The 15,627-nt window shown below is 39.0% G+C and overlaps 1 protein-coding gene across 7 annotated transcripts in view; it reads left to right on the top strand.

Annotated features, from left to right (window-relative positions):
- LOC113094045 (ankyrin repeat and SAM domain-containing protein 1A-like) overlaps nucleotides 1-15,627 on the top strand; it is a 96,705-nt gene that overhangs the window by 21,787 nt on the left and 59,291 nt on the right. For 4 of the 7 annotated variants that reach the window (XR_003287967.1, XM_026259675.1, XM_026259674.1 and 1 more), the window contains exons 2-4: nucleotides 8,288-8,395; nucleotides 8,503-8,659; nucleotides 10,211-10,273. Coding sequence is in view for 6 of the 7 variants with exons in the window: in XM_026259675.1 (XP_026115460.1) it covers nucleotides 8,288-8,395; nucleotides 8,503-8,659; nucleotides 10,211-10,273 (328 nt within the window). In the remaining variant the exon portion in view is untranslated. The remainder of the gene's footprint in view (nucleotides 1-8,287; nucleotides 8,396-8,502; nucleotides 8,660-10,210; nucleotides 10,274-15,627) is intronic. The other 3 variants (XM_026259677.1, XM_026259679.1, XM_026259680.1) reach the window with 3 other exon arrangements.

The following is a 15,627-nucleotide window of genomic DNA, read 5'->3' as shown; positions in this document are numbered from 1 at the left end:
GCGCAAAAAAAAAACAGTGCGTGAGTACTGAATTGAGTTCTCTTTCGCTGCTTCTTGCACTTGAATGGTTTTAAATCACTAGAATGTTTACATTGGCAATATATATAGAAACACATGCATCAGTACGTGATGGTTAAACTTTGCAGTTAATCCGTGAATCACACACATGCCGAACTGTCGGGCCTTGTCCATACGGATCACTGGTCAACTACGATCCGTTTAAACCCTACTGATTATTTAGGGCTGTCAAAGTTAATATGCATTTGATTGAACACAGATTGATATTAACTGATTTTTTTCTGCTCTGTGTGAAGAACTGATTGGAACTGACAGAGCTACAGTGTGTCTGTTCACACAGGAGCGCAATGTCCATCAACTGAACTGTAGGCCACTATATTTATGAACACTAGTGTGTGTGCAAAAGTCATTGGACTGTATTGTTCACGAAGTATTGGAACTCTCCACACATCATCAAAAGCAGCAGTGTAATCATTTTAACCCTTGCCATCTCAATGTGCTCCAAGCCTATTAAACCAATGCTCTCCAGTATACGTCTAATCTGCTCACAGCAGTGATCCAGGCTGCCTGTTCACCACAGACTGTGGAGATTGGATGAAGGGAATTCTGATGAGCTTGTGCCAGTGATGCATCTGGTTCTGGCACTGGGTTCAGTACACTTAATTAAACTCCCAATGCCCTGGCAATGGGCACCGTGTATCAGGCTCCTCTTGGCAATGTGCCGTGGGATACGGCTAATCCCCAGCAGTGTCCAAGGCCCAGCTAATTGGCTCAAGAAGATATCCGTGACTGTGCTAGACATGTCCTCACCTGTTCCCAATCTTTTATCTGCTTGCTATTATGGCATATTGATGGGATATAGTGGGATTAGACATCATCAGGCAAAGTTGCCAATGAAGTTGAGAGAAGTTACTTTTTGTTTTTTGAGAACTGAATGCATTCATTGACCAATGAGAATTTCAGAGAGGTGGGATTTTTAGTTCATTCTATTACTACCAGCTTAGTCCACTCCCTTAAAAACAGATCATATCCAGAGCCATTTCAGCTTTCTTTTGTTTCACTTTTCCATCTATTTTCACTTCCTCCATTACTTTAAGTGACAGCAAATTAAAGCAAACCAGTGTTTTTTTTAGGCTTTTTTTTTTTTTGATGTCCAAGGCCCAAACCCCATTGGGAAATGTGAGTTTTTAAAGCTGCACACGGACTACTGCCCTTCCACTTCCATTTCCTCAATGGGTGCTTTAAAATAATCCTCCTCTTTTTCACTTGTGTTAAGTTCATGTTTGAAGAAATGTAAGAGGATGAAGATGATCCTCTAGTCCTGATGACTCATGCCCTAGAGTTGAGGCTTATAATGAGGCTTTATTAAAGGTCTTCCAGACTTGTTTTGTTTAGATTCAAAGCTTCACTGATTCATTTAAAGTCACTGCAGCATTTTACCTCGTTTATCAAAATAATCTTTGGCTTTTCATCACAATTTTTTACTTTATATAAGTTTTTGTTTTTTATAAATTGAGGAATCGAGATTTTTAATAGAAATATTACCAAACATTAGAATTAGACCCTTTGAAAATGTCAGTGTAAAAAGTAAAGGGTAAAGAATGATCCAACTGCTAGGTTCTCCAACAGCAGCATCCGCCTCCAAAAGCAATGACCGCGTTTGTTTCGTCTGTTTGGTCTAGGCACAAGAAATGTAAATTGTTATATTCAGTGGCTTCTCCTACTTTTCGTAGTGATATTTAGTGGGAGTTCATTGTTGACTTATTCGCAAATGTTTTATGAAAAATTTTAATTTCGCGCATAAGTTAAACTCACAACTTTGGATGAAAACATAGCTACTGAAGCTCTGACTACACTGGGACTGTTTTCATTAACAGAGCAAAAACTGGTAATATTGTGTTAATTTCAACTAAAAATTTACAAGAATGTTTACTTCTTGTTTACTAAACTTTTGTATTAAAGCAGTCTCACAGGCATTCAGCGATATTGCTTAAATATATAATATAATATATATATATATATATATATATATATATATATATATATATATATATATATATATATATATATCATCAAAAGCACATTTGTATCGCTAAAATAACTAGATAAATATCTTGCGGTTTCAAAAAGGCTATGTCGACTGCAGCTGAACTAGGCTACTTTAAATTGTGAGTAACTGTCGCTTGACAAACTGCAGTTTTAAAGTCTGTTCCCATTACTGAAACCACCATATGCGCTTTTCCCACATGCAGAGCTTTTTCTGTAATGGCTTAAATGTTGACATTATGAGAGCGGTTATGTAAGGTGCCTCTCTCGGTTCATTGTTTTAATCCGAGTCCTGAATGGATGTGCTTCCTGCAGAGATGTGCTCAGTGGGGCTGAAGCTGGCTGCGGGCAGAGCTCTGGGCGTTTATGCCAACTCAAGCCTTCTTTCCTTCAGAGTCGCCCGGTCTCCTAATGTATTCTGATGGGCTGATCTTTTCACAGAGGAAATATGCTGCAAGGTCATGAGGCCACAGATGTCTGCGTGTGTTCATTTGCATCGTGAAGTGTAGTCTTCTGGGTTGTTGGCAGGTGAATGGCAGTGAAAATACTGGCCATCATCTGTATTGTGTGTGTAATTTTGGTAATATGTTTAGTATTGCACAACATTGTTTGTTCATACCTTTTTTTTTTCATTTCGGTGGCTTAATGTGAGGAATATTCTGCTCTTTTCTGCCATGCCATCTCTTTCTCCCGCCCTTCAGCGTTTCCCACCGTTTCTAGAGCTACTCCAAGAATTCAGTTTTGCTGCAAAGCTTGCTGGGTACTAGACATCTCTCTTACTCCCTTCTCATTCTAGAGGTTGGAGATGCATTTTTGTTGAAGCTTAGCATCACAGCTGCTAATCTTTCGAGCCATTTTGTGGACTGAAAGGACTGAGGTTTGTACGGTTTGTGGGGTTGAAATAGTCTTTGTGTGCAACAGCAGTGCTGTGGTGGAGGCTTCATGGGGTCGATCCGTGCACCAGCCAGACCCTTCTCCTCAATCCAGTTACCATGGCTCTATCACAATACTGCCCTGTGGGCCGGAGATGACCAACATGATGTCAGATTTTGTTAAAAGATATTTCTTTATGATAATGTGCTGTATTGAGAAGGAGAAGATTGTTGTAAATTCAAATTTGTGTTATGTACAAGTTATGCTTTGAAATGATTTAATCAGTTTTATTTAGTTCTGACAGTGGTCAATTCTGCATTCAGTGTCAGTGGTCACCGTAACTTCTGGTGCAGCACATAGTGAGAAAATAAGATCAAAACTGAGGGGGTGTGACATGACAGATGGGACAAAGCAATACTCATATGATCCTTTGATAAAGAGATTTTTGGAACAAACAAATCTAAGTCTGACTCTTAGATGTATAAAAACATGGACGTGGTGTCCATGACATCACCCATAGGTTTCCGAAGAGAGTTTTTGAAACCAAAATTGGGCGGAGTTGGCTGTTGCCATCTTGGCAGCACGACACTCCTGGGGTAATCGAAAATGGGCAAAAAGGTGGGAGCTGGTTGCTGAAGCCACGCCCACCTAGCGCGACAGTGGTGACAGCAGCAGCAATCCACCTGTCACTCTAGTGGCCACGCCCTTAATTATGCAGAACTTTTAAGGCTTAATATAATTAAAAAGGATGAGTTATAAATAGTTGTTCCGATTCCGATACTAGTATCGGAAATATCACCGATACCACAACAAATTTTGGCATCGGCGAGTACATGAACCCATATACCGATCCGATACCATTTTCTTAAACAAGACCTAGTTATGACCGCTAGCTTTGCCTAACCGCTGCACGGTTCTTCTTCGCTGCTCAGAATGCATTGCAAACACAGGAAGTTGTGCTGTGTTGCCACAAGCAACCCGTTTAGAGCAGCGAAGAAGAAATGAAGACAGCAGCACTGATCTATATATGACTGGGTCGCTCATCGCATTCTAAACTGCCAACAGACAGTAAAGCCGCTTCTATATTTTAGATCAGTGGTTAGCAGTATGTCCGCTGTTTAGCAGTATTTCAGACTGGACCAGCCAGACAGCGCCGGAGCTCGCTATTTTGTAGTCTCTGCCGTGTGTCACTATATGAGGACACAAACGCATAAACCTTCACTTCATGAGAATTTAATGTTTCATTTGAGAAAACTGTTCAGTTTAACGTGAGTAAACTGACAATATATTAAGCTACAGTTGTAGCCTACAGTAGATTTAGCTATGTCCATGTAGTAATAAAAATACGTCTCTATTAATAATAATAATTATACTTAGACGGTTGCTTGTTTTTTACTTGTTTTGTTGTAAAGAGATTATCTGATTAATATATCATTTTTTTTATATTCCTAGACTTATTTGTTGCAGTTTTTTTATACAGTTATATTGTAAAACTAAATGACCTTTTTTTTAGTTTGCGGTGTTTGATTTTTGGCTGCATTTGACGTTCTTTTTCGCTTAAGAAAATAATATTACTGTCAAATTCATGTCAGATAATAAAAATACTGTAAAAAATACAGTAGTTCACAATGTATTTTTTCATGTTTTATTAAGGGATAAGAATGAAGCACACCATAAAATAATAACACCCAGGTATCGGATCAGTACTCTGTATCGGCCGATACCCTGAGCCCGGGTATCGGAATCAGTATCGGGAAAAGAAAAAAGGTATCGGAACATCTCTAGTTATAAATAAAATTCACCCCCCTCACAGTTGTCATGAAGGGAAAAATTTGATATTTAGACCAAAATATTTTTTTGCACTAGGCTGTAAACATGTTTTTTTTCTGCTGTAAAGTTGGGCAGTCGATGAATTACAGTTTTAGTGACTTCCGTGTTGACTTCATGAGAGCGAGCGGGAGGTTGGCGCTCGGGTGGACTGCATGTGACCTTTTTTGAGGCGTGGCTTTATACATCAATGGTTTCTGAAGGAAGCGTAGGTTCTAACAGCAGCAGCAGTGAAGTGATGACTTTGATGTGATTGGCTGTTTTATTCAGAAGGCGGGACTTCCATTGCTAGCTGTTCCTCCCATTCATATCATTATGAGTGAAATGCCTTGGGTAGTATGAAGTTATTGGTGTATATTAAACTCCGAGTGTGTGGAAACTGGAAAACATATCACTAAAAGAAATTGTGAAATGCAGTTTTTTTTTAGGGCCCTTGCAAAAAATTACAATAAAAAAAAAAAAATGTTGTAAGCTTTGGTTGGCAGTTTGGATCAGTGGTTTATCTATTTTTGCAATGCTAATGCAATAATTTTGTCCTGCTACTTTTCATTCAATCAAAACACTTCCTCAACATGGGTAAAGTATCATTGGTGCAGTGTTTCATATGCTGTTACATGACTCATGTTTTGTGTTTCTAAAGGATGATAATGATACCACTACATTATGAATTCTGACTGACCGACTGTCATGAGAAACCGGAGCGCACTTCTGTAAAGCACACTCTCTGTATGATGTTCCCTGGCTGCTGATGTGAAGGGACGGGAACGACAGATAGAAGGAGGGAGAGAAGGAGTCTGCAGCACAGTCTGAGAGCCTATCTGCTGCCGGCTTCTCCTTTCCTCTTCCTCTTTTGTCTGTGTGCTTTGTGTCTTCATTTGTGTGGCTTTGTCTTGACAGCGAGCGAGTGCATGCAGCACATCACGTGATCGCTCTCTGCTCTTCAAGCCTGTATCCTACATACAAGACATGTAGAGCCACAGCAAGAGAAACCGTTCCAGTCCGTCGACATATTTATGTGGAGTACAGAGCCTTAGGCTGTTTTCAGTGAGGTCCAGTGTGAAGAGGTGGTGGTGGTTGTTGTTGTTTGAGAACAGAAAAGGAGCTGGTTGTTTTGTAGTTTAGGTAATTTTCAAGCATGCTGAGGGAATTGTAGATGGGCATGTTGAAATTAAATTTGTGTGAATGTGGCTGAGGACATTTAATTTATTTAGAAATAGCCCTCTGAATGAATGTAAGTGCCTTTCCAGGTTATCTTGAGATACCAGGGATACAAGAGCTGAAGCAATGTACCGAAATCAGAAAATCTGGCCTGAATGTTGTTCATATCTGGCCAGTAACTTCTGATTAATTAGAAAAACATTTAAAAGTAAACCAAGTTAGTTCTATATTTACCCATCATTTTAATATTTACTTTTCATAATTCATTTTTTTAAATAATATATAAACTTTTATTGTACATTGATTTTTTTTTCAATAATCATGACATATATATTATATGTGACATAATTATGTAATTTATCAGAACATATAATCTGAGAATTATCTTAAAATTAAATTTCAATTAAATTAAATGTTTACAACTTTATGAAACCTTGCATGTTTATTTTCTAACAAAATATCCAAACCACATTAATATTATCTGCACACACAGATGTGTTGCTCTGTCCAGTGGTTTCATCTAGAGCAGATGGCTTCGGGACGTCACTGTCCTGCAGGAGGACGATGCAGAGATGTTGTGATGTTCATCCCCATGGCATTAGCTGCCTGATAAATCAAACATTAGAGCAGCATTCACAGTCCAAACCCTCACAAGGTTATCAAGGGACGGCGCCACAATCCAGGCCTGTGTGAACAGCCCTTATTTGCCCTTTCTGTGTGTACACCACAAAATCAAATCATAATGGAAGATTCGGTGGGCTTAAAATTGTGATTTCCAAGACTGGATAATTTTTTGTATTTATTTGTATTTATTTTTTCTGGTTGTGACCTGTATAGACTCACATTCAAATAGTTTTTTTGGCAATTATGAACACACGCATAATTGTTAACACCTAGGAGCTTTCATGTATATGGACATTTTCCATTACTTATTCTGTCAATTATTGGCCAGTTTCAAATGAATTCAATTTAACTCAGTGGCTTGACCTTTCGACTCCAAGGCCCCCATCTTCCACATCATCATCCGATAGTCCCAAGACTTTATTAGTTTGTTTATTTAACTGAATAAGGATTGTTTATGTATTTATTTATTTATTTTGGAAAATATTTTAGAGCTTGGCACAACTAGACGATGGGTCGTTGAATTATTTCACGTCGTGGCCGTTACACCTCGGGTGTGCATTATTTTTCTAATAATTCACCAGCTCTGAGTCCATTATTCTGCTTACACTATATGGCATTATATGTGTTCCTCAATCCTGAGCAAGTAATTGTACATTTTGAGCACAGAGAACTATATTTTGCAAGCACATTACATTATATTTTGAACAGAAATTATTCTGCGATACCCACCAGCTGAAGTTACGTTGTGCATTATAATTAGGCACAAAATATTGATTGGAGTTAAAATATTTGAAAGCAAAACTTCTGTGAACAAGGGAAGCGGGAAGTTCAAGACGCACATTTCAGGTACATGGTGCAGTTATGCAACATTTCACCACATAATTAATTATGGCGATAAAAGATGTTTTAAAATCTTACCAGTTTGTTAGATATCCTATAAACCATAACCGCGTACAAAACAATCGTAGCAGAATGGCAGCAGCTGCGTTTGCATGAAAGCAGAGAGCGAGTCCAGGGGCATGTTCAAGGTCAAAACGGTGCACAACGTACGCAATGAACGTCATGTTTCCTGGAAACGGCGTGCACCGGTGTGCAACAGGGTTTGAGATGTGTTTTCTCTTGTTTGGTGGGAGTGTCAGAACTGCAGTCCAATCAGCAGCAACATGTATATAAAGCACGCGGTATTAAAGTGAACTCGCACAATGGCTTCAAGGAAAATAATGTACAAATGTGTTCGTTGCAGCTCGGTATACGTGACAACTGAGGATATTAGAAGGCGTGTTTGTCGTAAGTTTTATTGTAAAAATATAGGATATCAACATAATGTAGTTGTTTATATTTTTAGCTTCATTGCAAGTGTATGACATTTGGTATAGAAATAAACAATGGTAATTAAGTGCTTTTCCTAAAAATGAGAAAGAAAGTACAGGGTATTAAAACCATATGAACTAAAAATAAAGTCTGTATGTGAGGCTTAATAGATGTGTTTTAGTCTGAATTAGGTAAGAAACACAAAGAATGGCCTTCTCAGCTGCCATAGCTGCAACTCTTGCGTCATCAGAACAGTGTGTTCAACGCACCACCGTTTCTGTTTAAAAAACGCTGTGCAACGTTTTGTCGGGGCTGAACGCAGCCCAGGATTTTATAACTAATTAAATAATTAAGCGTAATGAATTAACTGAACACAATTTTAAATCAAGTTTTAATAAACTTTAATTTGTAATTTCTTTTTAAAACATAGGCCTGTTGTGTCCGCTCTGTTTGACAGTATCTGGAGGGGCCCGAATGTGAACTGTGTGGACAGCACTGGATACACACCTCTTCACCACGCTGCTTTAAACGGACACAGGTGAGCCTGTCACATCCTGACCTTTGACCTCAAGGACATTTGAAGAGGTTTTTGATATGAATTGATTTCCTTGTATGTTTATCTCTCTCTCTCTCTCTCTCTCTCAGTGAGGTGGTGGAGGTACTTCTGAGGAACGAGGCTCTGACGAACATCGCTGATAACAAGGGCTGTTACCCTCTGCACCTGGCGGCGTGGAAGGGGGACCAGCGAATCGTCAAACTCCTCATCCATCAGGGTCCCTCTCACCCCAAACTCAACGAACAGGTCTGAGCACCAACACAGAGCAGCCTCCAGCTCACATGTAAAAGCATCTACTGTTCGGATGTGATCCAGGTTTATTCTGTGCTGAGGAGGAGATGATCGTCCACACTGAGGGGCGAGTCCCAATAAATACTGTCCCTAGACCTTAGGTTCTGCGGTAAAGACTGTGTGTGTGTGTGTGTGTGTGTCAGTATAAAGATAAACATGAGTTCACTGACACCTCACCCTTAATACAAGCAGCTCTCGTTTACAACTGCTATTTTCAGGCGTAACACCTCTGGGGGAATTTCACATCATTGTTTTTTTTTTGTTTTTTTTCACGAAATGATTTGACATCACATGCTAAAGTGAAAATACAGGTTGTGTGACAGCAGTGTTAGAAATGTTTATAGTACTTTTTAAATCCTTTTGATATAGGATAGTAAGTAGTATTCCCTGTGAAAGAAGAAAAAAAGAAGTATGCTCACCAACAAGACCCCTGCTAGTGTTTAAAGCGGTTATGTTTGATATTTAAAAGTATGTCTGGTATTGAAGTTTATAAATGTAGGTAAACACTACATTAAATATATGAGCAGTGACTGTGCTAATGCCAGTGACGAGGAATCGCTTACATGTTCATTAAATTGACATGCATAATACATGCACCACATAAATAAATTATATTTAGCATCTTCTATTCTAGCTTTAAATTAAATTGTTCATGCTACAAATTAAGTTACTCTAACAGTTTCATCATGAAGTTGTCATAACTCAAAAAAGACGGCAAGCAGTCATTTATTTATTTAATTGAGCTAACGCATTACTCATTTCTAAGAATGTACTTTGGATCTACATTATTTGTACTATTTAAGTGCGCTGAACAAGAGCTCTTAAGTACGACTGATTGATTTTTATATCGTTTATTTGCATTATTTTGACAATTAAGAGTCCAAAACATTCCATTCATTTAACACATTTTATTAATTATACAAGTTATATGCTTTACTAGAATAGTGTTTCTGTAATAAGTGCTCATTTTAAAAGAGTAGTAGTAGTAGGTTTCATCGTGCTACTCTGGTTTTTCATCATTTGGAGGGGCTTTCATGCATTCATCATCCAGCAGTGATGCACTCAGTATTATCCAGTAACACAATCATCGCAGTTTTCATTTAACATCTCTGTTATTGCTTGATTTATTAGAGCATGAAGTGGCTCAAACTGAAACGAAACGCAGGCCAGAAGAAACGAAGATCATCATCATCAGTTAATGATGAAGGAATTTGACCGTTTTTGGACTCGTATGATAGCATCATGTTTCGTTTCATTTTGTGTCATTTCATAAGGCTGGTTTATTCTCCTTCGTTTGATTGGACATTTTCAGATGTTTCTGATTTTCAGCAGCACAAGTATTCATCCGTGTGACGTTCATCATTGGACGGACTGTAAGCCAGCCTGCGGTTTCTTTTGCCTGTGTGATCATGTCATTCATTAACAGTGAGTCGTTGTGTTCAGTGTGTGTGTGTGTGTGTGTGTGAGGCTGAACACATCTCCTTCCTGTTCTCTCCTCTCTCCCAGAGCGCTCTAGACCACACTGAGTTCAAACGCTGTGGCCCATTTGACCCCTATATTAATGCCAAGGTGTGTACCGTGACCTCTGACCTCTGACCTGCACGCTTTGCCTTCATACGCCACGCCTGGGTTTGTCTGGTTTCTGTCGGGACGGTGTGTGGCTTCACTCTTTCCTCATGTTGGTGAATGTATATGTGTGAAAGTGTGTGTGTTTCTAGAGACGTCTGAGCTCTGTATCTCATTTGAGTGTCAGAGCATTTATTCATGACTATTCAAAGTTAAATGTATAGCTTTTTGTGAAACTATGTGGGTCAAGGTTAGCTTTAGAGTTAGTACTTAGTTATTTCCCAGTTATTGTAACCATTATAATAATTATATACTGTAGCATGCACACGTGGAACAGGATTATAAAGTAAAGTGCTACTGTTTTTTTCTTTTTCTTTTTGACATACACACACCTCTCTTGAGTTTTTCCATCCCAGTACTGAATAACCAGTCAGATGTCTTTGCAGTTTAAATGCGATAGAGAAAACATTTTAACATGGAGCATTTTACACACTTAATCTTCAAAAGCAGCTGTGCTTTGTGTAATAATATGTAAGCTGTCTCTGATTCAGCAGCACAGAGGAGCTCTGCCGAAGCGTTCGTTTAGTCTCGTATACAAGCGTTTGTGTGTACACGTGTGTGTGTGTGTGTGTGTGTCAGCCAGAGTACAACCGGACAGACTGAAGTCCAAATGAATAATTGATGAGCTGATAGGAAGTGTGTGTCACTCAGGGTGTTTTGTAATTGTTAAATGGTGTTTCTAGCACACCTGCTGTCTGTGCCACACACACACACACACACACACACACACACACACACACACACACACACACACACACACACACACACAGAGTCAAGAAGCTTCTCTGTGAGCCGTCGGCTTGCATCAGTGTCAGGAGACGTGTGAGGGGTGAGATAGAGACGCAGGCGAGAGAGCTGGAGTATAGTCATGGCTGGATCCACTAGCACAGCAAGAAAGAGATGAAATAGACATTGGTGAATGGAGGAAGAGCCACTGTGTGGAAGGGTTTGGGTGGAAGGAAACGATGCATTGAGAGCTGGGGGTGAAAACTTTTGAACACGATGAAGATGGCCCAAGTTTGTCTTATTTTGTTGAAATATATATATTTTTTCCATTTAGTTCTGCCCTTCGTAAGCAACAGAAGATACTTGTATGTTTCCCGGTACACAAATTAAGTACAATTTACCTTGATCTTCAAATTCCAAAAGTTTTCACTCCCCAGCTCTTAATGCATCTTGTTTCCTTCTGGAGCATCAGTGAATGTTTGAACCTTTTTAAATAGTTGTGTTTGAGTCCCTCAAATGTCCTCAGTCTGAAAAATGCATCTCAAAATCATAAAGTCACTGCTGGAAAGGGTTCAAATATGAAAAGATGCTGGAAAACTGAAGAATCTGCAGGACCTTAAAGATTTTTCTCAGTTTAACTGTTCCGAACAAACAAGGGACTCGAGCACAACCATCACAAAACAGAAAGACAGTCGAGGATCATCAGGTAACAGCACACAGTACTAAGAATTTTTTGTCTTGTGGACTAAATGTTAATATCTTATGTACAATATCTTACTCAGGACCGTACTAAATAAAATATAACATGCATTTAGTATGATCTCTCTTATTTTTTGAAAATTACTCTCATTTGCACAGATTCTGCAAGGGGTTCCCAAACTTTTGAGCCCCACTGTAAATAAAAATATATAAATACATAAAAAACAGCAAACCTAATAGAAATTCAAACACACTTTTCATACAGTTGAGAGTCAGTCAGTTCACCTGCTTACTATGAATCTATTTCAGGAGAGCCTTATTTAGAAAATGCACTCATCTCCACCTCCCCTTGATTATGTCTGTGGGGAACTCTCTCTCTCTCTCTCTCTCTCTCTCTCACTCTCTCTCTCTCCCTCTCTCTCAGATGACCTAGTTTGCACAGTCTGTGTGAAAATCTTCAGAAAATATTGCCTTGTCATCACAATGCCCAATGAATATCATAGGTCTGTTCCCTCACCGTTTACTCTCTAAACATACCACACTCTTCTAAAGGTTTAAGGTCATTGCACACTGAGTGTGACTTTTTTTTTTGCACGTAAAAAAATTAAGGTAACACTTTAGTATAGGGTCCAATTCACACTAATAACAAGTTGCTTATTAGCATGTCTATTATTAACATATTAGCTGTTTATTAGTGCTTATAAAGTACATATAATGCATGACATCCATAATCCTACCCAATACCCTAAACTTTACAACTACCTTATAAACTATCAATAAGCAGCAAACAATGAGTTAATTGAGACAAAAGTCATAGTTAATGGTTAGTTAATAGTGAGAATTGAACCCTAAAATAAAGTGTGAACAAAAATAAATACAACCTCACATTGTGTCAGTCACATTAACACACTGCCTCTGAAAAAAGCGAACGCTAAAACACAGAATGGAGGTTTATCCACTTAGTCTCGTAGCACAAAGCACCGTAAAGATCCTTGCGCACAGAAATTGGTGGACCCAGTATTAGTGCTGTTTTGTGAATTTTCACAACTGATTAATGAACACGCATCGTACTCATTGTGCAAGGTTTCTTTTAGGGATGCACCAATACCACTTTTTCCAGTACTCGCCCGATACAATACTTTTTCCAGTACTCGCCCGATACGATACTTTTTCCAGTACTCGCCCGATACGATACTTTTTCCAGTACTCGCCCGATACGATACTTTTATTTTTTTGTACTTGCCAGATACGATACTTTTATTTTTTGTACTTGCCGATACGGAATACTGATATTTTTAATGCATGTGTAATTCTTTTAAATATTGTGTATGTATATATTCACTCGACAAGCTTGTGCACTCGTCACTGCGCGCTCAATCCACTCAGCATGCTTTATTAGCTCCCGCAAGTCAGCTAAACAGGCTTTAATAATGAATGTTTAACATTATATTCATTGCATAGATATCCTACAAAGACTACCTTAATCTCTAATAACTCTATTCTGCTGTCTGTTGTTCTGTTCACTGTTTCTTTGTCTGAATATGGCACTTATCACATGCTGTTTGGTATCATCAGCGTTTGGTATTGGGGCATTTTAATGAGGACGAGTACAAGAAGCTCAGTATCGGGCCCGATTGCATCCCTAGTTTCTGTTTGAGACACATTTTTTGGGATAACGAATATTAAAAAAAACGCATATGAAAATGTCGGACTCTGCATGCAGCTTTGAGGTCTGCATTATTTCTGTTGATTAAGCCAAGAATTCGACCAAACACATTTTGTTTTCAGCACTGTGGATTTCCAGGTATATGAATTCTATAATGCATCCAGTGAAGGAATGAAATGTTCTTTACTGTAAATATATGGAGGAGCTCCAGACTCCAGAGGTTTCTGTGATTTCCAGTCCAGCGCTCCGTAGCCGTCTCTGCTTCATGACCCCACGGTCTCTTCCTGACATTAATTGTTTAAAATCACATCAGATGTGTAGCGACTCGAGAACATGTTTTTTTTTTTTTTCACTCTGAAAGCTTTTATGTGCGTGTAGCAGACATCGCTGTGATGGTGTGGAGCGTGTATGATGGCCTCCGGAGAGATGACACATCTGTCAGAGAGCTCCTGAATGAGGGAGAGGTGTCCACACACACAGTTATACTTCTGTCAGTCGATGCTTCATGTTGACAGCCGGCTCTGAATCGTATGAGACCTGTCGAGAACACGTCTAGGTTGTGTCTCAAGTTCTCAACCTAAAACAAAGAGATTATGTACTGTATACTGTGTAAGACATGGAAATTAAGCCATAAGGTTAAAAATAGCCTTTATGATTATTTGCATTTCAGACAGTGAAACACGTTCATTTCCTTCTGATTTATAATACGAAATGTAGTCTGTAAGGTAATGTGAAAAATAGTTCAATAATTTCTAACGGTTTTGTTTATATAATAGTTGTTGTTCTGACTTAAATAAAATGTAGTATATTAACTTGTTTTTATAAATACAGTAAAAATGGCCAAATAATAAATTTCTTTTTAATCACAAATACAGAAAATTCTCTCTCTCTCTCTCTCTCTCTCGTGTGCGTATGCTCCCACAGGCACACGCTGATGATGTAATCAGTATGACATCACGTGGTAGGTCAGCTTTCAGCACTGATTATCTTCATCCGTATGCATGTGCGCTGACCTAACAGACCGTATATCATAATCCTACGCCAGGCTGCGTTTGTGTCTCCCGTGGAGCTGAATACAGTGCATCTGTGAAACTTGTGTTAATGTGCTCCCTCAGAAAGAGCACATGTGCTCACATGCATGCGATAAGATCGGAGCTGAGGAGTCATCAGGCTTATTAACCGCAGAGAGAGGACGGGAACGCTCAGCTCCGTCGGTTTGCACTGCTTTTATCATGTTTAGTCCAGAGCTCAGGAAAGACCATCACTGTGATAGACAGAGTTCACCCTTACGCTGCCTCAAACCTGACATTTTCCTCGCAGTTACATTGATTACAAGCTTTCAGGAGGCAAAAGCACCATTCAGTTTCATTCTTACATATGATTTATATATACTTATATATGCTGGACACCCACCATCTACAGATTTAAATGAAAACATATTGCATGTCGTTTCCTCATCAGGTTTTTCGAAGTAGTTCCTTTCTGTCAAACAGATAAAATGCAAACACAATGCAGTGTTTCAGTCGTTTTAAAATGTCAGAGGCAGATCAGCACTTTCTGTTTGAGACGGTGAAAGCTCACTTCTGTCCGTGGGTTTGTCAGCCCTGGGCCGCAGTCACCAGGAAAATGAATCTGTTGTGTGAAGCTGGTTTTATGTTGAAAGACTTTGAGCCTCTGTGGTGTCCGGTTCCTCAGCAGAGAAATGAAAAGTTGCTGACACACAGCTCTTTGACTTGAGAAAACCTCTGAGTTCAGGAAGCGAGCGCGAGTCGCGCTCACTGAGGAGCTGCGTCAGATACAGATGTTTCTCTCAGGGTCTGGTGTGTTCATGTCGGGGGAAATCGCCTGAACAACAGCTCACGCTCTCAGCTCTGTTACAGGATCTGATTCTACTGAGTGTGTTGTGGTTTTCCTTTTTTCAGTCTAAAGAATAAAGGACTTTGTGTTTTGGCTTTCCCATCTGTGGGGGTAAGCAGCAGGTGCAGTTTTGTTCTCCCTCTGTGTCCCATTGGTTCTTACTGTGACTGTCTGTCTCTCTCTCTCTCTCTCTCTCTCTCTCTCTCTCCAGCGTATTGATTAAAAAATTATAATAAAATATGCAAAAATATATACAGTGTAGACATAAAACATAAAAAAATATATATTGTATTATTGTTAGCATATGAATAATAAAAATAATACTCTTAATGAAAAAATGACACTGTTC

This window comes from Carassius auratus, unplaced genomic scaffold (genome assembly GCF_003368295.1).
Source record: "Carassius auratus strain Wakin unplaced genomic scaffold, ASM336829v1 scaf_tig00215236, whole genome shotgun sequence".
NCBI classification, from domain to species: domain Eukaryota; kingdom Metazoa; phylum Chordata; class Actinopteri; order Cypriniformes; family Cyprinidae; genus Carassius; species Carassius auratus.
Note: the sequence above shows the minus strand (reverse complement) of the source record. Positions and strands in the feature narration are given on the sequence as shown.